Source organism: Passer montanus, unplaced genomic scaffold (genome assembly GCF_014805655.1).
Source record: "Passer montanus isolate IOZ18808 unplaced genomic scaffold, ASM1480565v1 scaffold14, whole genome shotgun sequence".
Taxonomy (NCBI): Eukaryota; Metazoa; Chordata; class Aves; order Passeriformes; family Passeridae; genus Passer; species Passer montanus.
Genome location: NW_024360941.1, coordinates 2,038,638 through 2,064,756, shown reverse-complemented (window position 1 = coordinate 2,064,756; position 26,119 = coordinate 2,038,638). Strand labels below are relative to the sequence as shown.

The following is a 26,119-nucleotide window of genomic DNA, read 5'->3' as shown; positions in this document are numbered from 1 at the left end:
GTACAGAGATGAAGTCATTTGCCTGAAATCACAAAGCTGACCCCAGTAACAACAGATCTATCCGTGAGCCCCATTCTCACCATTTCTTCTCATCATTTGGTCAAACATGTCACAGAGTCAAAAACCTCATTCAACAGTGCCTTATCACGCATCGTGCTGTACAGGCACAAAATCAGGCTTTCTCTGTAGGTCTAGGTCATGAGTGGAAAGGTGTTAATGCTTCCAGTACAGAGAGCATGCAAAAGGACATACTGAAGTAATTGCTGGAACAAAGCCCATGGCAGAAGACAGGGCTTCTCAGCACTCTTGTAACAATATTGAATAAGGCAGATACCAACAACTTTAGCTCCCCAGCAAGGAAGTATTGACTAAAGTCATTGCAATGGATTCACTGTGTTGAAGGATGGGGAACATTAATACTTTCATTGCTTGTGAGAAACACCACAGACTTCTTTTCCAGATGTGCCACTGCCCAATGGCTTCACACCTTTCTCTGCCTCAGTTTTTTCATCTACAGAACTGGGAAAATGGTGTTGAGTCTCTTTGCAAAACACAGATCTGTGGCGAGAGAGGCCTACATAATCCTAAAATATCATTTGTTGTTAGGCAATTGGTAGTTGGTACAGATAATTGAGACTGCTACTGTGGCTTTTCCCTGTGCTATTAGAGTGAAACTTCTGCCAGCCCCTGTTACGAAGCGATGTGTGAGTTTGATTATGCTTGTGACTAGGTGTAGCATCTCCATGCCTTGTCTCACCTTCCCGCCTCCCTGGCTGGAGCAGAGATCAGGCGACTAAGTGCAAAGCGGGTTCTGAAAATGGGAGGAGTGTATGTGCAAATTCTGGGAATCCACCTCAGATCCCTACCCCACCTCTTCCCACCACCTCCCAGTGCCCGCCCCCAGCTTCAGCCTGCTGCCTTAAACTGCTGCCACCCTGAGCTAGGTTGAACATTCTCGGCTGCTGACTGCACAAGTGCACCTGGTGGGACAGACACGATGGGGCTGAGGTTGTGCAGCTGGGCTCCCTTGGGGTCTCTCCTCTCCCTGCTCTTTTCTACCAGCATGGCGGTAAGTGAATGGACAGCGTTTAGGAAAGTGTGTCTTAGCGCAGCAGTGATGTTGGAGAAAATCCACTAAAAACAGCCCTCTTTCTTCTCTTCAGTATATTGCTACCAGAGACAACTGCTGCATACTGGATGACAGATTTGTAAGTACCTGAACAATTTTCTTTTATCTTAAGAATGTAACTAAAGTTTTTCTATGCTGATTATTAACTAGTGTTATCGCTTGAACCTCATAATTCTTTTCAGTACTTATTAAGTGTGCTTTACTTAAACCTGTAATTTACTGATAGCAGTATATGCTTGGTAAAAGTGTATGGGGGGCTGCACTGTGGGTGAAAGCACATACCCAGCACATGCTACAATAATGGCAGGCACTGTTTTCTTGCTGTGTGCATGTAGTGTGAAAGTAAACTCTAAAAATTCAAATACAGCAGAAAAGCCTGCTGCAAATGCCTGCCCTTTTTTATCCTTTGTCATTTGTGTCAGAAGTGTCTGAAAGTTCCTCTGCCCAAATATTCTGCTCTCTTTGCCCCGACACATTGCCAACTGTGTCTCTTTACTCCTTAGGGTAGCTTCTGCCCAACAACTTGTGGCATTGAAGATTTCTTTAGTAAATACCATGCCGCTGTAGATAATGACCTGCTGGAAATGGAGAGACTTTTGCAGCGGATTTCTAATGCCACAGTAACAGCAGACCATCTGATCGAACACATCCAAGGCCTCTATCCTTCAGAAAAGCAGACATTACCAAGTGAGCATATAAAATAAGTACACAACTGAAAAATATTACTTATGTGGTTTTCTTTTTTTAAATTTGCCTAACTACAATTGTTTTGTGCCTTTTTTGTTTTACAGATTCAATTGATGATTTCACTCAAAAGTCCAGGAAAATAATTGAAGAAATTATCAGATATGAAAACACTATATTGTCTCATGAAGCTACTATACAGTAGGTACCTTCACTTCTGTTGTCAGTGACAATATAAATAGTTTTCTTTCTGTTCTTTTGTCAAGTGCCAAAAAGCCTCTCTCAGAAAGGTTTTTTATGCTCTTGCGCACAGTTCTGCCCAAACTGCCATTAGCAGCTGCCTAGCAAGACACAGAAGGATCATGAGGATCTGACACTGAATTCCTTGCTCACCTGGATAAACTGTTAATTGTGCAAGAAGTGCAAGATAAGAATGCCATGAAGTCTGGCAATATTTATATTTATGTTTCTGCTGCTGTGCCAGCTATCCCTAAATTTTTTTTCATGACCTTTGGAGGTCATGAGTTTTTTACTGTAAAGCAGAGCGCGTGGAATGTTTGTGCAATCATTTACTCTGGCCAATTTTTCTGCATACGTCCATGAAAATTAGCTCGATTATCTAGTTCAAAATCATAAGTAGCTATAAACTCAGTGATAGTCTTTTATAAGTTGGCATTAGAAATATAATTGAAAACATCATTAATGTTACTAATTCTTAAGGATATGTTTTTTGACAGATCTCCACTTCTATGATATCATGTGAAAGACTTTTTTTAGGCATTCTGACACTTACAGCAGTTTATTTAGAGCACTTATGTTTTACAAATGCATCCATAATTGAAGAGGAGTTTATAATTTACTTCAGGAGAGCAAAGCAAAACTTTCCATAGAGTTATATTAATACACTAATTACTGGTTAGAGTTTTTCTGATTAGAGTCAAGTTTTGCATATGGTTATGCATATATGAAGTTAGTTTTGCATGAAGTTAGGCATGTGCTTTCCTATTTTGCCTGTCCTTAACTCTGAATACCAATGCTGAGAGAGGCACTCCGTTTTACACGGGTGCATGTGGCAGCACGTTAGATCCGTGAGGCATGTGTCCAGGGAAATCAATGTGCATTACACATTCTCAAACAGCAGATACAACAACCCATTTTTGTGTCTCTCTCTCCAGACAGTTGACAGACACACATATAATGAACGGCAACAGGATCACAGAGCTGAAACAGAAGATTGCCCAGCTTGAGTCACTCTGTCAGGAGCCGTGCAAGGACCGGGCTGAAATTCAGGAGACAACTGGAAGAGGTGTGCAGAATGTTTCCTGTATGGTGGAGGGTTAATTCAACTACGAGTGCTGCTGCTTGGCATCACAGCAATGATTTATTTGGAATCTTATGGGCCACAGACTTCTGCAAAGACATATGAAATTGCAAATTGTAGAACCAGTCAGTAAAAGTTAGATGCTCTGCAGGCAAGGATACAGGTGGAACTTAGCTCTTGCTTGGCCTTTTTGGCCAAAATACAGTTATGCCAAAATGTGAGCTAAACACGAGGGACATGACTATAGTTTCCATGGACCTGGGACAAAGAGAAGATAACTCATCAGATTTCTACTAAGCCACGTGGAAAAAAAATTTAATTATTCCATTAGGTCCAGAAGCATCTTTCTTTGTTGCTGTAGAAATCAATGCAATGACTATGTTCTACACTGCTTAACTCTATGTGAGACTAAATTCATCTTCACCTTACACAATCCTTTGGTAGGATTTTTTATGGCAATGACATTGAAGTATGTGGACTAAATAGCTAACTTTGCAACAATGGTATTTAGATAAATTGCATTTCTTGCACTAAGAAAGTTAGAATAGAAAATAAATGTGAGGATAGAATTGAAAATTATCTTTGGAATATTTTTACTTCAGATTGTCAAGACATTGCAAATAAGGGTGCAAGGAAAAGTGGTCTGTACTTTATCAAGCCTCAGAGAGCCAAGCAGTCATTCCTAGTCTACTGTGAGATTGACTCATATGGCAATGGCTGGACAGTACTACAAAGGGTATGTCACTTATGTATTATTGCTATAAACAAAGTTTTTGCATCAGCACTGTTTTTATTTACTTACATATGATGCATATCTTTTTGACTGAGGTTTTTATTTTTGTTTTTGGTATTCTTGGTTTTTTCCGTCAGAGACTGGATGGGAGTGAAGACTTCAGCAAAAATTGGGTTCAGTACAAGGAAGGATTTGGACATCTGTCTCCAGATGACACCACTGAGTTCTGGCTGGGCAATGAAAAGATGCATTTAATTACTACACAGTCTACTCTGCCATACACCTTACGAATAGAGCTGGAGGACTGGAGTGGCAAAAAAAGGTACTTGCTTATGATGCTTCTGAAAATGACAGCTTAAAACCAAATGCTCCCACTGCTGCATCAGTTCATACTGATAAAAGGTCACTCCTAAAAAATTATGAACCCTTAGACCAGCTGACGTGTACATCTAACTGCTTTGGCTCCTGAACTTACAGCAGTGACAGCAGTCACTGGGTGCGACTTGCTGCCAGGCACACATGCCTGTCAGAAGGCCACATGCAGTCAGCACTCATTTATTAGGCAGAAGGAATCTGTTTCTTCTCTCCAAGTTTCTTTGTCTTATCTTATGGACTACAGGATTATTATAGGTCTGGTCTACACTGTTCTGTTTTGTTCTCTTCTATTATTTTATTTTTTATTTCTATTTTTATTGTGACTCTAGGAGATTATATATATAATGTGTGTGCATTGATAAAGTAGATATTTCATACATCACTAAGGACTAGTAGTCAGAAAATATGTCTGGCACTGGAGCGCAAATGTTGATCGGATGTGCGTCACTGAACTGAGGCCCACAGTAATCTAAAAACAATTTGTTCTAAAATACTAGGATGCAATAAATGCCTTTTCTGCAGTTTTACCGCTGATGCATTTTTCACTTGTGCATGTGCTGGGAATGCAGCATGCTCGTATTCAGCACTGCCCTCTGTTCACAGCACTGCTGACTACGCTGTATTCCGAGTGGGAAGTGAAGAGGACAAGTATCGACTGACTTACGCCTACTTCATCGGGGGCGACGCCGGCGATGCCTTTGACGGGTACGATTTTGGGGATGACCCAAGTGACAAATCCTACACCTACCACAACGGCATGCGGTTCAGTACCCACGATAATGACAACGACAACTACGAAGGCAACTGTGCTGAGCAGGACGGATCTGGGTGGTGGATGAATAGGTGTCATGCTGGCCACCTCAATGGCAAATATTATCAAGGTAAGGAGTCTTCTTATAGTCCAGGACACCAGGTTTCAGTGACAAAGGAAAATGAGTCACGCTTATAGAGTACACTTTGCCTTCTGGATTTTCCAAAGATGACATAGCCCATTCTTTGCAATAATTGTTAACACCAGTAGTAGGAATTAATGACTGCTCTCCATTCCAAAGTGGGAGAATCAAAGAGAGAAACAAAATAGAGGGAGAAAGGCGGTGAACAGGGTCTGTTAGGATACCCAGGGATGCCATGGAGGTGTCAGGACCAGAAAAACGTAACTGTTCTAGAAAGCAACCAACTGTTTTTCTCCAACTGGTGTTTTCTAGGTGGTGTGTACACATCAGAAGATGCTGGTCCATCTGGATTTGACAATGGCATTATCTGGGCAACCTGGCGTGACCGGTGGTACTCCATGAAGAAATCTGCAATGAAAATCATCCCATTCAACAGACTGTCAGTAGATGGACAGCAGCACAACTTAGGCAATGTCAAACAGGTTCGACCACAGGGCTGGGGAGATATTTAAAATGAACACACAACATTGTAATAATTTCAAACACTGGCCATGTACAGCTGAAGTTAAGCCCACTGCATCTTAGAGAAGTTGGTTTTGTTTATCATTTTGTCACAGAAGTATTTGTACTTTAATTTTAATGCACCTTCTACATTACTGTTTCTTTTAATGGATAGATAAATGGGTAGTCTCATGATCAAGAGATCTCTTACCTTTGTGTATTTAAATACTGCATTTTTAATTCCCAACTAATATAACTATTTATGAACACTGTCAACATGTCGTCATAGCCTTATGTACTTCTTTCATTAGAAGAATATTAAAATACTCTTTTTTTTCTGTTTTAGGTTGGAGACGCATAAAGGACAAATTGAGAAAGACCAGTCTGAACAGGAAAAGCAAATCTTTTCTTAGACAGTGAACTCAGCAAACATTACACAGTTCAGTTTTGACTATAAAGCAATATTGACTGTAAGATACCCAAACCTCTTCCCTGAGCAGTACATACCTCTGTAGATGGTTGGTTTTTTTCTGTACACATTGTCAATAAATTTTTCATTATTACAAAAAATGTCTGGGTTTGTTATCTGTGGTCTACACCTGGCCAAACAAGACAAAGAAAACTTTTGATAGGTGGATCAAACCTACTTGATTCAGTTATTCCTGAATTTCACACCAGCAGTTCCTGCTCTTTGTTTAGAGGCATGTGTTCAACCTATTTCGACATAAATGTGACAAGTACCTATAAGTTTTCAAGTCTTCTAATAAATTTATTTGGTGACATAGATCAAAGTACACAGCATCTTGAAAGTAGCTTATTTTACTGCTGATGACTATTTAACTTAGCTTACCATGAAGTAATGCATACATTTTCAGTTGGGATGTGCTAGGCAGTATCAATGACCAAAAAAAGGTATTTTACTCCAGACCATACATATTAACAAGTTTCTCAAATTTTACTCGAAATAAGTTTCATTTGCTATATGACACATAGTAGTACACTCTGCAGCTATTATTCTCACATATCCCTCTTTTCTTCCCACAAATATTTAAAAATTGCTTCAATGTATTCAGTGCCATGCAACCAAAAAATGCTACAATTTGCAGCAGAAATTGATTGCATGTTGCTTCCATTTTTTCTCTCTGGATCTGATCACAATTTGCTGTGTGATCCACATAAGCAAATCCACAGCACAGATCATGACCAGCAAAGAGTTTGCAATGCTGTCTGAATGTGCCTCCTCAAAATCTGATGAGTGCATTTGAGGGGTGTGTTAGCAAACCAAATTAGATTTGTGGATAAATTGCTCAACACCCAGAGCTAGAAACTATCACTATCTCAAGCTAATGCATGAAGAAGTAAAATAGGAAGTGTATTCTGGTCTTTATTTTTAGCTACTTATGAAACACCAGAAGTTTGCCTGATATCTCTAAATAGCACATTCAAGTGCTTTCTTTTAGAGACAGGAGGACATGGCAGTGATAAAAGAGACCTTACAGCCAGTTCATGCTGCCTCAGCAGTTTTCCAGTTTTGATGCCCAGATATCTGGTGAGGCTGAGCATCTTCCCTGGAGCTGAGTCTCCACATCACGATAATCTGCCAATTCCCTCTCATTTTTAATTAAGATTTTGACATAGTTGAATTTTTGCTTTTGGGCCGAAAACTAAGAGGAAAACAGGTTTCTCAGGAGAGAAGAAGGCACCATTAGCTAGGGTCAGGTGAGGTTAACAACAGCTTGAGAGGAGGGGTGACCCCCCACACCACTGAACTGGTATATTTGCACCCAGGCAACCAGCCATGATGCACAGCTCCCTGCCAGCCTTGACATTCAATTCCTCACCAAGCAAAGCAGTTTTCCTGAACATTTTGTGCTGTAAGGCCTCTCCTGTGGGCTCCATGGAGCTGAAGCCGTACGTGTAGAGTGTCTGGAGAGAAGGATGAAAGGGAAGGGTTGGCAAGCCCAGTCTACTCCTTGTTCTGCAAACAGCCACCTGAGTAGCATTGGTTGAGTCCCTTCCACTTTCTGTTTTCAATTTATGCCACCTATGACATGACTTTAAGTTAATATTATTTATATATTTTTAACATGGATTTAAAAAATATTCCTTTCACCTCGGTCACTTTGATATCTGTATTTACACTCTACTAGGTCAGAATTGTTATTGCCTCTCCTGGTTTAGATTTTGACTGCAATTTGATGGCCATCTGCTGTAATTACATACATTTAATGGATATGAGTTGGCATTTTATGGATTGCTCACCATAACTAAGATCAGTTTATTCTTCCACTTGGTTTGCTGATGGGTGTCTTAAAATTTTCGTAAATCATTTTAACCTCTGGAGCATTTACTCCAGCAGTCAGAAGGGTCAGAATCAGCAAATTCAAGAAGCCTGATCTTTCAGTGAAGTCCTATGACAGAGTCATCAGGATCCCAGCCCACTGTTCTGTTCTCTGGGCCCTGGAAGAAATCTGACAAGACTTGTGCCTCTGGAAGCTCCTTGCTATGGTATCCAATACCATATTTATAAGAAAGAGGCTGGAAAATACCTGGGTGTTTTTACCTCTTAAAAAGAGAATAATATTCTCAGTGTTATTTTTTGCAAACAAGTACATTGCAATTGAACTTACTGCCCCTATTTTGTATACTGAGAGCTGAGCATATTTCTCTTTTCTAAATAATTTTTATCATACATGACCCTCAGACTGTAGCCTGTAGTAAAAATTACCTGTATTTAGAAAAGTTTGTACCTTTCACTTTACAAACATTTATTAAAGGATTTGGTGGCCTTTGTTTCATACCTTGAGCTTGCAGTGACTCTTCCAAAGACCACTGTAGCACAAAACAGAGGAATCTCACTCCAAAGGCAAGGAAAAAAAAGGTGAATGAGAATGATGTAGAGGAAGAAAGAATCAAATAAAGTGGATGGACTGCAGGACTTCTGGGTTCCTCAGTCCTGGGATATTGCATTGAGAAAATGTGGGACAAAGTGCTGGGACTGACTAGTAATGACTTCAGAAGGGTTAGGTAGTCTGAGGAGCATATGATGAGATAGTGAAGATGAGAGCTGAGTCTGAAGGAGAATGAAGTCCAAGACAAAGCATCCATAGGCAGGTCATGAATGAGCAGGCAGGAGGAGCAGAAGGCACCCCTTGGAAGCTGGTGGTAGGGCAGGAGACACAGAGGGCGCTGGGCAAACAAGGTGAGGCTCACAAACCACCTCTAAATCCCAGACTCCCCGACTGTTCCTGTGGCATTCAGCCAAAAGCAGGGCAGATGAAGTAGTGAACAGCACTTCTGTCCTTTGATCCTGAATTAAAGTTAAATCCAAAGTTTATCTAGCTCTTGGCCTCCAGCCTTTCAAACAAACACCAGCAGAAGTGACTGAATGATTGCAACATGAAAGCAGAGGTACAGGCTGAAGGTCAGGCACACAGATTCAGCCCCTGACTGTACAGCCTGAGAAGCTCCTCCTTCACCCCAGCTTCTCCCAGCAGTTGCCTTCGCAGCAAGCAGGAAACCCCTCTTAGCTTACCTAATATTTATGATCAGATATCAACTTTTCTTCCAGTCCCTCTAGCCTTGGTGGCTGAGTTTTACTTGGACCAGAGTTAAGTTTACTGTGTTTGAGTGTTACCAGAGAGCTGTGCCATCCCTCAGGGTCAGAAGAGGTCTGGAACATGCTACTTGCCATGTCTCTTGTTACCCTGGTGACCTGTGCCTGGAACACCACCTAGCAAATTGTCACATCCTCTGTCAGCATGGTTGAAAAGGCAGAAATTCTTCTGCTTTGTGTGCTCTTACTACTACTACTGATTTTTAAGGCCCATTAAATTACAAATATAATGTTAAGTTATTACTGACGATCACAAAATCAAGCATTGACAAACTGGGAGAAGTTAGAACCCACGTGACATATCACATCTGCATTATGAAGGATGCTTTAGCTGTTGCACAGATTGTAACACACATAGCAGGACAGGGTGGGCCACAGTGATGCCTTCCTTACAGCTGATACCCTGCAGAAGAAGGTGCTATTCCTGCCCTGATCATGCAGTTCCTGTGGGAGAAGAGGCAAGACACATGTCTCAGAGCTGTTCCCCCTTGAGCCGTGGTGCCAGCACAGAGAGGCAGCTGCCAGCAATGGGATCTGCACACTGGGCGTGCACTGAAGACTTCAGGCCATCAAAATGGATCCCAAAAATTAATAGCCACTTTGTGACTTAGCCTTCTCACCTGGTTTCCACAACTGTGAAAAGGGGAAAGTTATGGCCAGGGAATTAATGTTAGGTACCATAGGAAAATCCTTGAAGCTTTAAGCAGTCTGCAGAGCATCACTCTACAATGAAAAGAGTGTACAGCTCTGGGCAGATGCTTGCCTGTGGAGCACCATCCCCATGCTCAGTGTGAGGCAGAAGGGGTTCAGTGGAAGAAATCTCATATGTGATCCTGTGATAGAGCACATCCATGACTGTATGCCCAAGGACAACCCACAAAGGTTGCACCTGCAGATCTTGTGTTCCTGAGCATGAAGATCACAAGCTTGTGATTTTTCACTAGACTTTTGTATCCATTATAGAGTCAAACAGTGAGCTTTTTTGAGTTTGAGTGGGAGATTCTTCATGGACCTCAGTATATTTTGTTCAACACCAACATGCAGGAAAAGTAATGACTTCCTTTTTCAAATATCAGCTCTTTGTTTATGCAGCTAAATGCCCATCACACCGAGTGTCTGTTTTCCGGCAGGTAAGCACTGCTGGATCCCACTATTGCTGACATACTTCTTGGTTGACTGTCCAGTTACAAGAAACAGTTTTAGACAGAATGTTTTCCTGGAATTCTTGGTGTTGCCCGCATGTTGGCGTTCGAACAAATTTATCTGGAGCAAATAACTCCAGAAACTTGTGCAAGAGGCCTTAGGTAAGCACCAAAGGGGGAGGGGGGCATGTGGTGTGTTTTTTCTGCAAACAGAAGGGAGCATAATGATTAATCTCAGCTTCACATTCAGGTTTAAATTGCACTAAAAGACTGGCAAAAAGCATCCTTTCAGTCAGAGTTCTTGCTCTTCTCCTGAAGATGATACCTGTGAGGATCCTCTGTGTGCTCCTGTGCCTCAGCATAGCCTGGGTATGAATTTGCTTACTTGATTCTTTTTGTATTTTTCTGCTTTGAATAGTAAGCATTTATTTAATGTTTGTTCATGAGATAGATAAATTTTGTCTATCACCTAGCTTGTAAAATTCAGTGCACACACATATGCAGCAGCTTAGTGTAACCACTTCATTGATGAAGTTTCATCACTACTTTTGGAGTATCTAGCCCTCAATAGTTTTGCTTAACTTGGTTTTGCTGAATCTGCCAGGCTTCAGGAACATCAAAACAAATCCATTTACATGAATTCAAACATTCATAGGTGATGCTCTAAGTCTTGAACATAACTGGCTGGATGCTAGTGGCTCCAGCCTTTCAGGAATTTTCATGCTTATTGGGATGAATTGTGCTTTCCTTTGGACAGTATTTCAGGAGGATCTTCTGCCTGCAAATGACACACAATACCTTTATTATGACAGACACATTTAAAAACAAGAAAACAAGGATTCTTGTAGCAGCATCATCAGCTTAAACTACAGCTAAGTAAGAAACAAATTTTTGATAAGGAAGGAGAAAACCTTGATTTTCAACTGTGCTGATATAACCAGGTTTTTTTCCCCCTGGAGGACTCAGTCCATAATATTATGTTATATTCTTTACATTTTTCCTTGTGAATTTTTTTTAAGAAATTGCCTGTTTTAACAAATGACAGAAATTAGGAAGCTGTTGGGACGAAACAGAAGCAGTTGTATTGGAGTTGTCAATGCCTAAAGGGCATTTTTGGGTATATGTGCTACTTTTAGGAGGCACTTGGGCCAGATCAAATCATTAATTAATCAAACTACTGAATTTAAATCTGCTGATTTTAATAAAAAGCATTCCAGTTCCTCAGAGTGGTTCTGACCCTGGAGATTAGAATAAGGATCACTTTCTCAGCTTCAGAATTAATCATAAATCATAATAAGAAGTAGTCATTGATATTTTCAAGCATTAATTATAATGTTTGAAAAGCACAAAAGGTGCACAGAGGATTCCAGTCAGACCTAATTACATCTTAAACACAGTTTTCTTTAATGAAAAAAAGGAAAAAAAAATTATGGTCTTTTACTAAGTGATAACACTGCAGAAATCTTTATTGTGTTTTGGACTGGAATTAGCTTGTCTATATCACTTTTTCCTCTCAGGTTTGAAGAAAAACTCAGTGTGTTTATTTTTCTTCTTTCCATTAACACAGTGAAATCCATCCATCACTGAAACTGTTTTTTGAATTGTGTTAGTAGCTTTCTTGCTCTTTTTGTCAGGCAAAACCCTGTTATAAGCTTCCAGTTAGGAACTGTGATTAAAATCAGAAATAGTAGTGGAAAAACCTCATATATCTGTAAGCTACTTTTGTGTAGACTGAATGTGGTAAAGTGACAATAAGAATTTTAGAGTATTGCAACTAATGGGAATAGTATTTTTTAAGTATTTATTTTTAGTTTTCCAATTTCAGTCTAATTTCAAGTTAATTTTATACTTGCACACAGGACAAAATATTTCTGTGGAATGATATTGTTATAATATATCCTGAGCATCACTAGCTCTCTACATGAAAGCATTAATTTTAAGAGATGCAAAGCTTTATTCTGACAAAACAAACAATATAATATCTGACAAGAAATGTTGGAATAAAATCCTTACACTGGTGGGTGTGATGCTTACAGGATGGCTGCGACTGCCTCCCACCAGCTGAGTGTGTGAGGACATCAGCCTTGTGCTTCTGCTTCCTTGACAGCTTTTCACTGGACCTCGGTTTTACTCTTCCCCTTTTCCCTCCTGGCAGGCAGAAGATGGAGACAGTACCTTTGAGCAGATAGGTGCAGGAGTGCGTGGCCCCAGGATTGTGGAGCACAAGTCCCCGTCCAGCTGCCAGTCTGAGAAGAGCTGGCCCTTGTGTGCGCACGACGACTGGGTGAGCCTTTGACACTGGGGGGAAAGGGGGACCCGTCCAGAGGGCACTCGTGTGCCTCAGCAGGACCAGCAGCTGGAGCAGCAGCTGGATCAACATCTGGACCAGCAGCTGGATCAGCAGCTGGAGCAGCAGCTGGATCAACAGCTGGACCAGCAGCTGCATCATACATCAGATGCCACAGGCCAGCATGGGGTTCAGCGTTAAGGCTGAGATAACACTTCAGGTTGGAACAGCCTGCACAGATTTCCTGTGGGAAAAAAGGGAAAAAATGAAGACAAAAGCAACAGGGAGAAGTTTGCAGGAGTGCAGGATGAGAAGAGAAAGTAAGTCTGGAAAAGACAGATTAGATAAACAAGGGCTCGCTGTAGAAAAACATAAGAACTGTTTCTTTTCAGAATTTTGGTATTGCCTCTTTTGGAGTTCATAAAGGAAAGGCACCGGAAAGAGAATTGTGAGACAAAGAAAAGAAGTAGCTAGAAATCACATACTCACAACCACTCACTAGTTAACTTTTAGGAAGTCAGATTACAAGATGCTTGGTAAATGTTTCATAATAATTGACCAGATGTTTTTGTATATAAACTATTAATTTCTCTCTTTCTTGCATCTTGCACCTCAGTCCTTTTCCATGCTACATTTATTTGATGGCTTCTTGGCAAAGAGCTTAAGTCTGTCAGAACTTTAAGCTTTTCTGAGGAAAACTTTGCTTCAAAATTCTAGCCTCTAACATCCTCCCTCAAACTGGATGACAGACTTCTTACAGCAGATCTTTAGGAAATATACATATATCTACAAAAAATCTCACCCATGAGGAGCAGAGGAGAGAGGAAACTAGAGATTTACTTGTTCCACACCCCAGGGTTATGACAGGTTTCTGAGTACGTGCTTCACAAAATCCATTATACAATATGTTTACTCTTGAGGACTTTAGCACAATCACTTTCCCCTTTCAATTCTAGGGTACCAAATGTCCATCAGGATGCAGAATGCAAGGACTGATTGATGAAAAGGACAAGGAGTTCAGTCAAAGAATAGACAAAATCAAGAAACTGCTCTCAGATAATCAAAACAACTATAAGAGGTCCAATCAGATAATTGTGGAAACTGTAAATGCACTAAAACCAAACCTGGATAGTGCTCAGGGTGAGTATCTTGCACCCAGTTTTATTATCCATTTCTGAATTACTACTTTTTTGTGAATAAGCCATATGTAGTGAATGTACAGGCTGCACTGGATATTATTATCAGGAAACAGAACAAGCATATTAATAGACCTAACTAGTTAGCAAAAATTAATTTAATCTGCTCAGTACTATGAGAAATATGTTCTCAATTATGTGTTTAATTAGCTATTTTAAAATATTATACATATTTAGGAAAGAAAAGCATATAATGGGCATAGCTGACTGTGAGGCATTTTTGTTTCAGAGCTTGATGAGACTTACGGTCGCCTGTCAGGAGAACTGAGACGGAGAATTGTGACATTAAAGCAGAGAGTTGTCACTCAAGTGAACAGAATTAAAGCTCTGCAGAGCAGCATCCAGGAGCAAGTGGTGGAGATGAAGCGCTTGGAGGTAGGTGTCTGCTGTGCACTTCCTGTTCTCTCCAGTGCTTAGCTACAGAAAGGGGATCTGTCCATTATGGTCAGCAGTGCTCCAGCTGGGAGAAAACATGGTACAAATCTCCCAGGACCTGACTTGCTGAGACAAATCCCCCTATCCATCCTGATTTTCTACTTCTGCTCTGTAGGAGCCAGCGTGAGTTCCGTGAGTTTCTAGTCCCATCTGCTGCATCTCTCTCAGGCCACAAGGATGCTCCCTCTGCTGATAGCTGCTTCTGTATGAGGCGCTTCTCCCCCTGTAAGGAGCTGCTGAGCAGTTAGAAAGGGGACATGCTCTGTCCATCCCCAGTGCTGCCACTCTCCCACAGCTAGGGCTGGCATGAGAACCTGTGCTCCCAGGTTGCAGCCAGTTCTTCTGATGGTAATGCAAGGAAAAGTCATGGCACAAACAGTGGTTTTGCTCAAAGGCTCATTTTGATTCCTAGAACAGAAATCCATCATTTGAGTCATCTGAGAAAGCAATGGTAACCCCATGACAGAATCTTCCCCTCTTTGGAGGGCCCATTTCTGCCCCAGTCCCCCTGGACCATGTCCAACTCCACAGCACTCCTTCCAAAACCAGGAAGACACCTCTAAACCCCCAAAAATAAAGGTAGCAAAGACTGGGAACCTTCTACAATGTTCTTTTCCATGGAACTCACATGCACAGTGCTATTGCACATGTTGTATTTACAATGGAAATAAACCTATGATGACATCAAAACTGAACTTTGGAAAAGCTCAGCTGTAGGTGGGAGGTACTAGGGCAGCTCTCATCTTTCCCCTGTTCAGTGGAAGATATCCTTGCTTGAGAAAGGTGGGAAAGCTCCCTAACCAAATTACTTCTCTCTGGTTATATAGGTGGACATTGATATTAAGATACGAGCGTGCACAGGAACCTGTGCTAGAAGTTTTGATTACAAGGTGGACAAAGAAAGCTATGACAACATCCAGAAGCACCTTGCCCAAGCCAACTCCATCAACCTGCACCCAGAGCTTCAAGAAACTACCTTGAGCACACTGAAAATGAGGCCACTTAAGGACTCTAATGTTCCTGATCATTTTAAGCATAAGCCTCTCCCAGAAATGCAAGCTCTGAACATAATTAATGACATCAAGCAGATGGAAGTGGTATTAGAAAGACCTGAAACAGACACGAAACTCTCCCGAGGCGACAGCTCATATCACACGGCAGAAGCAAGGGGGGATGAATCCCCCAGAAAATTAGTTATTCCTACTCATAGGAGAGAAACCCTTAGTCTGGAAGACAAAACCTCTGCAGTTCGTAGATGCACCAAAACTACCACCAGAAAAATTGTCTCTGGGCCTGATGGCCCTAGAGAAGAAGTAGTTGAGAAAACAGTCTCTTCTGATGGCTCAGACTGCGCCTATTTACCTGGAAATGTTGGAGGGGAAGGGAGCACCTACCATTTTAGTGGTGCAGATGGCTTGCACAAGCTAGAGACTGTATTCCCTGAGCTAGAGTCATTTTTTACCCCTGACTCCCCATCCACTAAGCACGTTAGTGGTTCTAGCAGCTTCACAACCAGCAGACGCACAACTGGCACAGGCAGTAGCCATATAGGTACAGGAGCTTATGGGGGGAAAGACAAATTTGGAGACTTAGGAGAAGAGGAGGAAGATGACTTTGGAAGACTTCAGCCATCTGGATTCCCATCTGGCAGTGCAAGTCACTCCAAGACTGTAGCAACCAGCTCTTCTAGTTTCAAGAAGGGAGGCTCTGCTTTTGAAACCAAATCAGTAAAGATCCGTGAAATAAGTGAGCAGCTAGGTGGGTTGGAACATGAGCAGAGTGCAGAGGACACCCCAGACTTTCAGGCACGCAGCTTCAGACCATCAGGAGGGAAGAGAAGGACACCCAGCACTGGGAAAGGTAGTTATTGAGGTAATGGAGACAAACTCCATCCATAACCAAACTGACACATTGATTTTAAATACTGTAGTACAACAGTGTGATGATTAAATGCAAGCACTGTGTTTGTTTGTTACCACCTTAGAAACAAAAGGGAAAATATTTCATTAATACTCGGGTGTTACATAGAGAATTCACAATTTAAAAATATGTAAAGTTTTCTTTCCCGAATTCTTTTTGATGTTGCCTGTCACTATACCTAGCATAGTCCAAGATGCGTTTAACAATTTTCCTCTGAGCTGTTGGTATTTGGATTCCTCTGAACCTTTTATTAAATGTTGCTGATAACTAACTTCTGTCAAACCAGATCAACTTTTTTTTTTAGACTGTGATGATATCCGCCAGAAACACACTTCTGGTGCCAAAAGTGGCATTTTCAAAATCAAGCCAGCGGGATCCAATAAGGTTTTGTCAGTTTATTGCGACCAAGAGACCACTTTGGGAGGATGGCTATTGATCCAACAAAGAATGGATGGATCAGTGAATTTTAACCGGACCTGGCAAGACTACAAGAAAGGTTTCGGCAGCGTGGATGGCAGGGGGCGAGGAGAGTTTTGGCTGGGCAATGAAAACCTCCACTTGCTGACTCAGAATGATACTGTGCTTCGGGTAGAGTTAGAGGACTGGGATGGAAATGCTGTGTTTGCAGAGTATCTCATGCAGGTAGGGTCTGAAGCTGAAGGGTACACCCTGGCCGTGTCTTCCTACGAGGGCACTGCTGGGGATGCCCTGGTGGCTGGCTGGCTGGAAGAGGGCACTGAGTACACGTCCCATGCCCAGATGAAGTTCAGCACCTTTGACCGGGACCAGGACCACTGGGAGGAGAACTGTGCCGAGATGTATGGGGGGGGCTGGTGGTACAACAGCTGCCAGGCTGCCAACCTCAATGGCATTTACTACCCAGGTGGCCACTATGACCCCAGGTACAATGTCCCCTATGAGATTGAGAATGGTGTAGTCTGGCTGCCATTTAAAGCTTCTGATTATTCCCTAAAAACTGTTAGAATGAAAATCAGGCCCATAGAAACCCTGTAGAAAGTCAGGCCTTTAATATGTGTTATGACTACAAGTTGAAAACACTTTTTTATATATGTATCTATGATGAACCTTTACCCTGTGGATTTGAAGGCAACTGAGCACATTTGGAGATTAAAAAATAAAAAAATTATTAATTATCAACAAGACTTTTTGGATTTTATTTTTATCTGACAAGGAAATATTGATTTAAAAACCCTTTTGATATGAACTTTGTCCACGTCTTTGGCAGCTCACACATTGACTTGAGATAAAAAATTTTAATTTGAATAATTTACTTTGTTTTAGGGGTGTTAAAGAAGTAAAAATATTTAGACTTACGTTCACATCCTGCCTCCACTGACATGGACTGTGAAAGTCTAACCAAGTTCAACATTCACACTCTCATTTCCATTTCAAGGGGAGCACAACAGCAGTGGGAGTCAGCTCTCAGACAGAACCAAGGGTGGTGTGGGTTCTCACTTTTGCCACACACCCAACATGGAGTACACTTTGATAAAAAATGCATGCATTTCAGGACTGACTTGTAAGAATCTCCTAAGCTTTGATTTTATAAATGTAGACATAGACCTTCCATCCCATTGATGAATCCTAGATAGCTTACCATGCATACTAGCAGCTTCAAAATAAGACAACTCTATGATAACTCATCAAAATGCAACTTCCAAAACAGGCTATTATTTTCTAGCAACCATTAAAAGGTTATGACTAACCGGAACAAACAAGATGAGGAACTACCTGAATGTTTCTCAGCACATATGCCAAACAAGAATTCTTCCAAGAGTAAGGGGGTTAATCAGCTTGCTGACAGTGTGTGGTAAGGATCTTCTAGAAAAAAGCTGGCTGCAAGGAATATCAATTACATTGGTCACACAATTACAGAAGATCACATTGCATTTATCTTTATACTTTGTGGCATAACGTTAGACAAGTATTTACACTGAGTGGTATTTCTGTGGTTCTAGAAAGAAGCATTAGCAAACTTCCTTACCTCTAATCTCACTGACATGTTGCATACCATTTAACAAGCTCATCAAATACTGGTAAAGCAGCACACATTTAGCCTGTTTTTTCAGTGCTTCTCAAATACAGCCACTGTCTACTCTTTTCAGAAATATTGCTGAAGAGCAAAGAGATCTTTACACTCATGTATGAGAAGGGGGTCTGTGCTTTTGGAAAACAGGTTTCCACTTGCACATTAAGTTTTTGTTCCTTAACCTCAGTGGAAGCCTGCCTGTGCAGATGTTGAACATTTGTGCTCCCTTAGTGAGAAGCTGCCATTATGTCTCCTTGTCCTCCTGGGCTTCACAGATTAAATAAACACTAAAGGTTTCAGATGGGATCCATCCCCTCCTAGTGATCTGGGTCCCTTCCTTTCTGGAGGAAGGCAGACCCCTTTGAGAGATGTTCATCCTGTCTACCAGGGTTGGGCAGTCTTGTCTTTGTCTGCTCAGGGGAACATAGAGTACTAGATTTGATGAAATATTCAACCTCCACTACTCTATGACTGGAGACATCCACTACTCCAGTCCCATAATAGGGATTGTGTACAAAACACATATGTGCGAAAGCAAGTACCTGACCAGGTCCCAGAAAAGGATATATTTTATCCAGCAACAGGATTTGAGCCAAGGGACCAGCGACTTACTCATTTGTTCAATACTCTTTTCACTTCTATTCCTTCTCAACTTGTTACACAGGTAGTTACTGTTACTTTTATAATAGAAAAGAAGATAACTGTCTCTTTTTTAGTGGAATGCATTTCCTTCTCCCCAGATTATGCATGAATAGTTAAGAATAATATGAAGAATACTTTAGTTTAAAGATTTCATTATTTTTTTGAAAACACTTAGAAATAATCCTCTCCCACTTTAAAAAAGATACAAAAGACCTTTGTAAAAGAGTGAAACAAGTTGGCTTTATTTTATCAGTGTTACTCTATAATAGTTAATTCTGTCTTATGCACAAATGAAAAATGGGAAAAATACACTGGTGAGTTATTTTCATTGGACAGATTTAGATTTATATTTGACACAGCTTTTCACTTTAGGTCACAATATGGTTGTACATACAGATTTGGTTCTCATATGTAAAGATAAGACTGAGCACCACGCTAGAAAGATAACGACGTACAAACACTAAAAGAAAACCCCTGATTCTGTACATTTTGATAATGGTTACTGTGGAAAGTACGGCCGGATTTTCATGCTCATCTTCTTCATCGAATACCACGACCCTTTCCAGTTCATCCATACGACACCATCATCTGTCCCATGTTTTGCCATGTCCCAGCTGTAGGTCCCTCCCCAGTAGTATCTGCCATTGGGGTTGGCTGAGTGGCAGCGGTTGTACCACCATCCACCACCATCTTGTTTGGAGCACTGTTTTCTTGGATCTAAAGTTAACCTTGAGGGGGGGAGAAAAAAAGAAGCACTGAGAGTGACACCTGTAATACAGGCTAACAGATCAACAAAGTACATATACCTGCCCGTGTACTGAAATTTTCAAACCATAATAAACAGTTTAAGTCCTCTCTGAACTTTCTAAAAAGGATTAACCATCACAAGTGTGTGCTACACGATGCACTCAGAAGATAAAGCAGCAAAGAAAATCAAATCAAATTTTAATTGCACCTCATTGGGAATATCATTTTAGTTTACTGATTGATAACTGTGGTTATTTGCAGTTCATAATGATAATTGCAATATCAATGCAATTTAAAGATAGAAAGCAATGAGAAATGTATATCTTCCCCAACTTAAACAATTCCTTTATTCATGAATGTGTGATCAGGTATTAAGTACATTATGTACTTTTATAACTGCACTTCTGTCTTCTGAGTAAGCAGAGCATTGCTTTTTTAATGGATGTGCTACCTGCCTTTTTCTTCAGGATCCATTATATTTTACTGGAATAAGTACCAATATTCCTGCTTAGTGTCCTCAGCACTGCTGCTGTCAGTCTCTGACTATAAATATATTGCATCCAGATTTGCTGCCTTTTTTTTTTTCCTGGTAAGTAATTAATGTAATCAATAAAATTCAGCGTGCTTGCTTCTTACTTGGTTGTGGACTCTTACTAACCCAATACATAGTTTTACCTGTCCTTGGCTATGCCAAGAGAACTCCATAGACATTTAGCTGGTAACGTGCAGGGACATAACATATTTTGACATACTACAAAATGCTGTGAAAACTAGTGCCAAATTACAGAAATATGATATATTCAGCTCTATTTTTATCTTAAATGTCTAGAGCAAGTACATACCATCCATCATTGTCTCTGTCATAAGTACTGAAGTACATGCCATTGTGAATTGTCATTGTCCTGTTTTCTCCATGCAATTGGGAAGCTCCTTCCATCAGCGCATTGCCTGCAGTGCCTTTGTAGTTACTGACTGAAAGCTGATACTTGTTTCCTTCATTCTGTATGGTGAAACCTCCATAATGAGCTGATACTTTATTATCATTCCAGTCCTCCATTTCAATTAGAACTTCAGTGGGCCCTATTTTGGTAAGCTGGCTGATCTTGTCATTTCCAAGCCAATATTCACCTGAGAAGAAACAAGTGGCAGCTCTGTGAAACAGACTTTGCAATATACTTTAAGGCAACTTTTATTATTTGCCTATAGGTCTGCTGGAGTGGATTAGTTAATTTTACAAATATCTAAGAGCTTCAAAAAATAGGAGAAAATGGTTTCAGTAAGAACAGCTCTACATTTTGCGCTCAGTGTTTTACCTGGTGTATCACAGTAATTCTTCCCTCCACTCTTTGCAACATTTCCAAATCCTTTTTTATATTGATCCCATACTCTTCCAAAATTAACACTGCCATCCTGGCGGTTCTGAATCAAAGTCCAGCCTGCAGAAGCAAAAGTATTTAGATTAAATTACCAATACAAAAGGAGCTCTAACATTAAGATACAGCCCTTTTAACTGCATCCCAGGATCAGAGGAGCATATGGCTTCCTTGCAGCAGGTCCTTTCACTGCTTTTGAGCTCAGCTTTGCCCCTTTTGCTCACACTTAAGTAGAACCTTGCTTCATAAGGAAAGGAGGAAAAAGCAGAACTTGAAGGACAGCCCTGGTCTTTTGTCAAGTGACAGGGTAAGAAATGAGCCAGACTGTGCTTGTCTGCCCACCTATGCACCATCCATGATGGTCATAGTCAGATATATACACAATTTATTTCCAGTTTCACTATAGAAGTATCCTATTCTGCATCAACAGATGTCCTCAACAAGACTTCCCTGAACGAGTCAATCAGATTTAATTACAAAAGGTAAAATTTCATATTTCTTTGTATAAAATACAAATTAATAATTTGATTTTTTTGGTAGCATCAATAAATTAATATTATAACAGCATAGTTATTTCACACTAACCTCCATTGTCTGTTTCCATGTCACAGTATACTCTGTATGGCTTGACGAAAGGATCTGGCTGGATGAGGTACATTTCGGATGTCTCGCCTCCCTTTCTGATGATATCCTCACATTCTGCAAGAATAAAACAGAGACTATTACTGAAAGATCTGTGAAGTTGAACAGTTTTCTTATCATTTGGTTTGCTGTTATATGGGAACAGTTTTAAATTCCTATAGATAATATTTTACTTTCATTTTGATTTCTGTAATACATCAAGTGAAAGAATCATGGAAGAAAGAATACTGCACCATGCAGCTTTTCCAAAGAGGAATTTCTGAAACTTCAAACTAATGATGCAACACCATATACCTTACAATGACTTCTTGAACTACACAAGCTTTTGAAAGAAGAACCTTTCTTGACCAAAAAAAAATCAAGAGTACCATGATAGTCACAAAAGTATCACTTCCACCTTACAAAGGCCCTGAAGCACATATTTCTTTAAAATCCAACCAGTCACTTATGAAGACTGATATTGGATAAGAGGATCTTTGGTCTGACCAGTATAGTGATCCAGAAAAGATTTTTGTTCATCTAGGATTTCCATCTTTCCTAATACCCTAGTTAATTGTACAGGCTTCAGATGCATCTACCAATTTGCACAGTGACATAAATGGGAGAAAAGATGTCATTAGAGTTGAATGAGTACCTTTGCCTGAAACCACAGGAATATTACAGGAAACAGTACATGGGGAACGGCAGTAGTCCACCTGGGTTGCAATGGCATTTTCCAGTTTCTGTATCTTTTTATGTAAAGTATCCACAACTGCACGCAGGACCCTGAGGCTAGATGGGATGTTATTGTCCAGATTATCCTTTATATAATTATACTGCAATTCCACTTCTGTGTTGTACTGAGAAAGTAAATCATCATTGTCTAGAAGAGCAAAGAGATGAAAAGCAGATTAGTTTTCAACATATTTCCCAGTTAGGAAATGATGAAGAGCAGTTTATAAGTACAATTTGAGATGCCACTAGGAAGGAATACAGGAAAGGCATTTCTTTTGCTTCCTTTTCTATAGTGTGCAAAAACTACGCAGATAGTGTCAGGGAAGTGGTACATGTGTACTGTTGTTTCTTTGCTAGCTAATACATCTAGCAGTGGTGCTTCACTCTGCCAAAGAGCAGTAATTCTCTTCTTTCTGGGGAGGCATGGTGCCAATCCAAAGGCTGGTCGTAAATGGATTGGATGGACATAGGAAAACAGGTAAGGGGAACACGTGAATGATGTACATTTAGAGGCCTCATATGAATCTTGCCTTAATATGAGATCCATTCCTTTGCTCTCTCAAAGGATGTTTTTAAGGATTTAAGATGCTGCAGTCACAGAATCCTGCTTTGCTAGATATTCCATGGTATTTTTCATTTTTTTAAGTTCCACTAAAAAGTAATTGTAGGAATGCAAATAAAACTTGAATACCATTTACACTAGTAGTTCATAGAAATAGCATACCTTTTCTTTGTTTTTGCCTCTTTGCCAATTTATCTTCTAGAATGGTCACATATTCATAGAAAGTTGAGGAGCTCTCTGAAAGTGTGTTCACTTTAACTTTTAGATCATTAATGACTGGTTTCACTGTTTTTTCCTGTTTTAGCAGTGTGGTTCGCAGCTCACATCCAGTTGGACACAGCACTCCCTTAAAAGAAGGAAAAAGGACTGTGAATAAAAGTAAATAAGTTCTAGTCCCATCAGTGAACAGCCATACCTTTGAACACAGCGAAGAGTTTGTAATGTGAGAACAGATACTTAAGCATCTAGACACGCTTTAACAAACTTCATTTATTGGCAACCTCCACACTCAAACTTGTGCTTGGTCACTAAGATGCCTCTCAGCATTGCTACAGCTTGCATTTTCCAGCAGGGATCATGGCAGAGATAGTGTGACAGGCTGCTGCAAGGCAGCAAGGGGTGTGCTGGATGTCAAGCATGCTTGTATGCAGTATGACTGAGGGTAGAGTAGAACTACATTTTGAAACTAATTTTAAGAAAGACATGGGAGGATGTGTGGTTTTTTTTGGTCCCTAGGGTTCCTTAAGATTGTCTGGAACTGAATCCAGCAGTTCTGCAGAGGTTTTTCCTGTCCTGAATACTTACCTGTGCAAAGCCAGGTGGAAGGCACAGGCTAACCCACATATACTTCCTTTCCTGGTTTACAGTTCAACTGTCATCCCCCCATCTTTGCTGTAGGCTGGACTCTGCCACTAACCCCATGGACTCTGACACATCACCCTTCTGAGTGCAGTCCTAGCAAACCCAAGCAAAGTGCAGAAAAGCTGGACGGCTTTAAAGGAATGACCATCCTTTATTTGGCAAGGCAAACTCCCTTGTTGGGCGTTCTAGAAGGAAAGGACAGTATGTCACCAGCTGCCTCAACAGCTGGACACCCACCAGCTCGTCCTGTGCATGCTTGCAGCCTCCCTCATCAGGATAGACGATCTGCTGCTTCTTGTCGTCCGTCTTCCCGCGCTTCGGGGGCCGGCGCTGGTATCCGGCCCCGCTGAGCGGAGGTGCCACAGGCCGGACCGTGGGTGCCATTTCACGCCTTTTGTCCAGGGGTCGGTGGCCTCGAGGGTTGTGCACAGGGTTGAACACAGGGCCTTCATCCTGCACAGCCAAGGGGAGACGAAACTCTCTGAATCTGGGATTGCTACTGCAAAACGGGCTGCACAGGGTGGTGGCATCCATTCAGCACTATTTAGTATTGTAAACGGCAAGGAAAACCAGGGAATGGAGTGAAAAAGCCATAATGGCAATACTATACTGACATTATGTAAAAGTCATTGCTTCCCCTCCCTTCTAGAACTAGCCACATGCTCCATACCTAGATGTAGATAAACTAAAAAGTCTTCAAACCAAAGTAAAACAATATTTCAAAAGCCAGTTTTGACCAAGGAATAAATTGTACATAGTCCAGAGCTACTAAGTGTCATGAAACTTGAAGTATTAGGCTACAAAAAAAAAAAAGTAATTAGACATCCTTGGGCTGTGAAGTGTATTCAGCAGCACATTTTCAGTGTCCCAATTTTTTTTTTGGGCTATAGGAACATTTGTAAGGTCTCAGAAAACCAGGCCACAGTGAAATATACCATCAGGTCTCAAGCCACATACCAGCTGCTAACTGGTGAAATTAGGAAAACCATTTAATAACATCTCTCAAAAGTTTGCAGGGCTCTCTCTGATGCATACATTCCCCATATCTGCCAGAAACGGCAAAACCTAAGAGGATGAGCAAGGAAAACAGACAGCATCCCTAAGCATTTTTTCAAAAAAACCTATTCGAATTAATAGTTGTTTGAGCTGCTGAATCAAAACTTACAGCTGTTTCCAATCACCCTCAGACTTAGCTCAAAATAACAAACATTAGAAAGGATCCAGCATCAGAGGCTTCAAGTAGTTTCAAAAATAAGCAGCATACAAACCACAGAATTGCCGAAAATTATTTAAAACATTAGTGTTATCAGTAGTCAATGTGCAGACACAAGTGCTCAGATTGTCAGAAAGTCTGACCAATTCAATTTTTACAGGGATTTTCAAACAATAAAAAAGTGTACCAAAATTCTAAATTGTGTTTTCCACTAAAATATTTTACTTAAACAAAAATAAATATATATTAAACCATTATTTTATATTGATTCTCATTGCTTTTCCTTCTGTTTAGCAACTGTTACCTTCTAATTTCCAATATTAAGCTGTATGAACTGGTATGAATTGGTTTTTTCTTGTGTCTGCTGACTCTGCAGAAAAGTTTTATTGTCTCTGAGACAGAACATGATTAATTACACATTTCTACTCCTTAATAACTAATACTAATTGTCTGTAACATCATATGTCAAGATTGCTAAATTAGTATCCTTAAATAAATTCAGCTAAATAACTAATCTTACCATCAAATATTCTTCATTCCCTACAAAAAATGAAATAGGAAGAAAATATCTCCAAACTCAGAAAATAACTATTATGGAGTTACATATAAAAAGTTACTTTTTTGAACAATTCAATCAGAAAAAGAATATGCACTGGATTATCTTTTCCCACAACTTCTAATTTAGCTAACTCACATAATCTGAGGAAGTAATGCACACAATTAAATTAATTATTAATAACTAATTATTAATCAATGTCAGTATTACAACCTCGTCGTCATACTCAAGAGAGCCCTGGGACTGAACGGAGGAAACACAGAGCAGGAACAGCAGGAGCAGCTTCATGGTGCTGGCTTCCTTGAGCAGCTCAGTGATCTTCTCTTTTCATCAGCTCTCACAGGGAGAGGTCTCTTCTGTTCTTTTATATGTATGCAGCAGCACTAATTTCCAGCTTCACAGTGATAGGGTCAACCCTTCTGAGCAATCAGAGCTTCTTTGTTAATATTCAACTCTTCACTATGTGCCTGAATACATCAGCTGTTGAGCAATTCCTCTGGAAAACTCTTATCTATATGTCCCAGAGA

At 40.5% G+C, this 26,119-nt stretch overlaps 3 protein-coding genes across 3 annotated transcripts; 2 read left to right on the top strand and 1 right to left on the bottom strand.

Annotated features, from left to right (window-relative positions):
- Positions 1 to 926: 926 nt before the first annotated feature.
- FGG (fibrinogen gamma chain) lies at positions 927 to 6,206 on the top strand. The gene is made up of 10 exons (XM_039700289.1): positions 927 to 1,069; positions 1,164 to 1,208; positions 1,633 to 1,816; positions 1,921 to 2,014; positions 2,989 to 3,119; positions 3,737 to 3,870; positions 4,005 to 4,189; positions 4,846 to 5,123; positions 5,448 to 5,617; positions 5,983 to 6,206. Exons 1-10 carry the CDS (start codon positions 998 to 1,000, stop codon positions 5,995 to 5,997), a joined length of 1,308 nt encoding a protein of 435 aa, XP_039556223.1. The 5' UTR covers positions 927 to 997; the 3' UTR covers positions 5,998 to 6,206.
- A 4,420-nt stretch (positions 6,207 to 10,626) lies between these two features.
- On the top strand, positions 10,627 to 17,395 carry FGA (fibrinogen alpha chain). Its single transcript, XM_039700112.1, has 6 exons — positions 10,627 to 10,763; positions 12,550 to 12,678; positions 13,638 to 13,821; positions 14,107 to 14,252; positions 15,140 to 16,172; positions 16,537 to 17,395. The coding sequence occupies exons 1-6, from the start codon at positions 10,713 to 10,715 to the stop codon at positions 17,244 to 17,246; spliced, it is 2,253 nt and encodes a 750-aa protein (XP_039556046.1). The 5' UTR covers positions 10,627 to 10,712; the 3' UTR covers positions 17,247 to 17,395.
- Positions 17,396 to 19,142: 1,747 nt separating this feature from the next.
- FGB (fibrinogen beta chain) lies at positions 19,143 to 25,963 on the bottom strand. The gene is made up of 8 exons (XM_039700113.1): positions 25,806 to 25,963; positions 24,061 to 24,276; positions 23,125 to 23,308; positions 22,321 to 22,548; positions 21,630 to 21,743; positions 20,985 to 21,107; positions 20,514 to 20,799; positions 19,143 to 19,652 (listed from the first exon to the last, which is right to left on the bottom strand). The coding sequence occupies exons 1-8, from the start codon at positions 25,878 to 25,880 to the stop codon at positions 19,424 to 19,426; spliced, it is 1,455 nt and encodes a 484-aa protein (XP_039556047.1). The 5' UTR covers positions 25,881 to 25,963; the 3' UTR covers positions 19,143 to 19,423.
- Between the last annotated feature and the right edge of the window lie 156 nt (positions 25,964 to 26,119).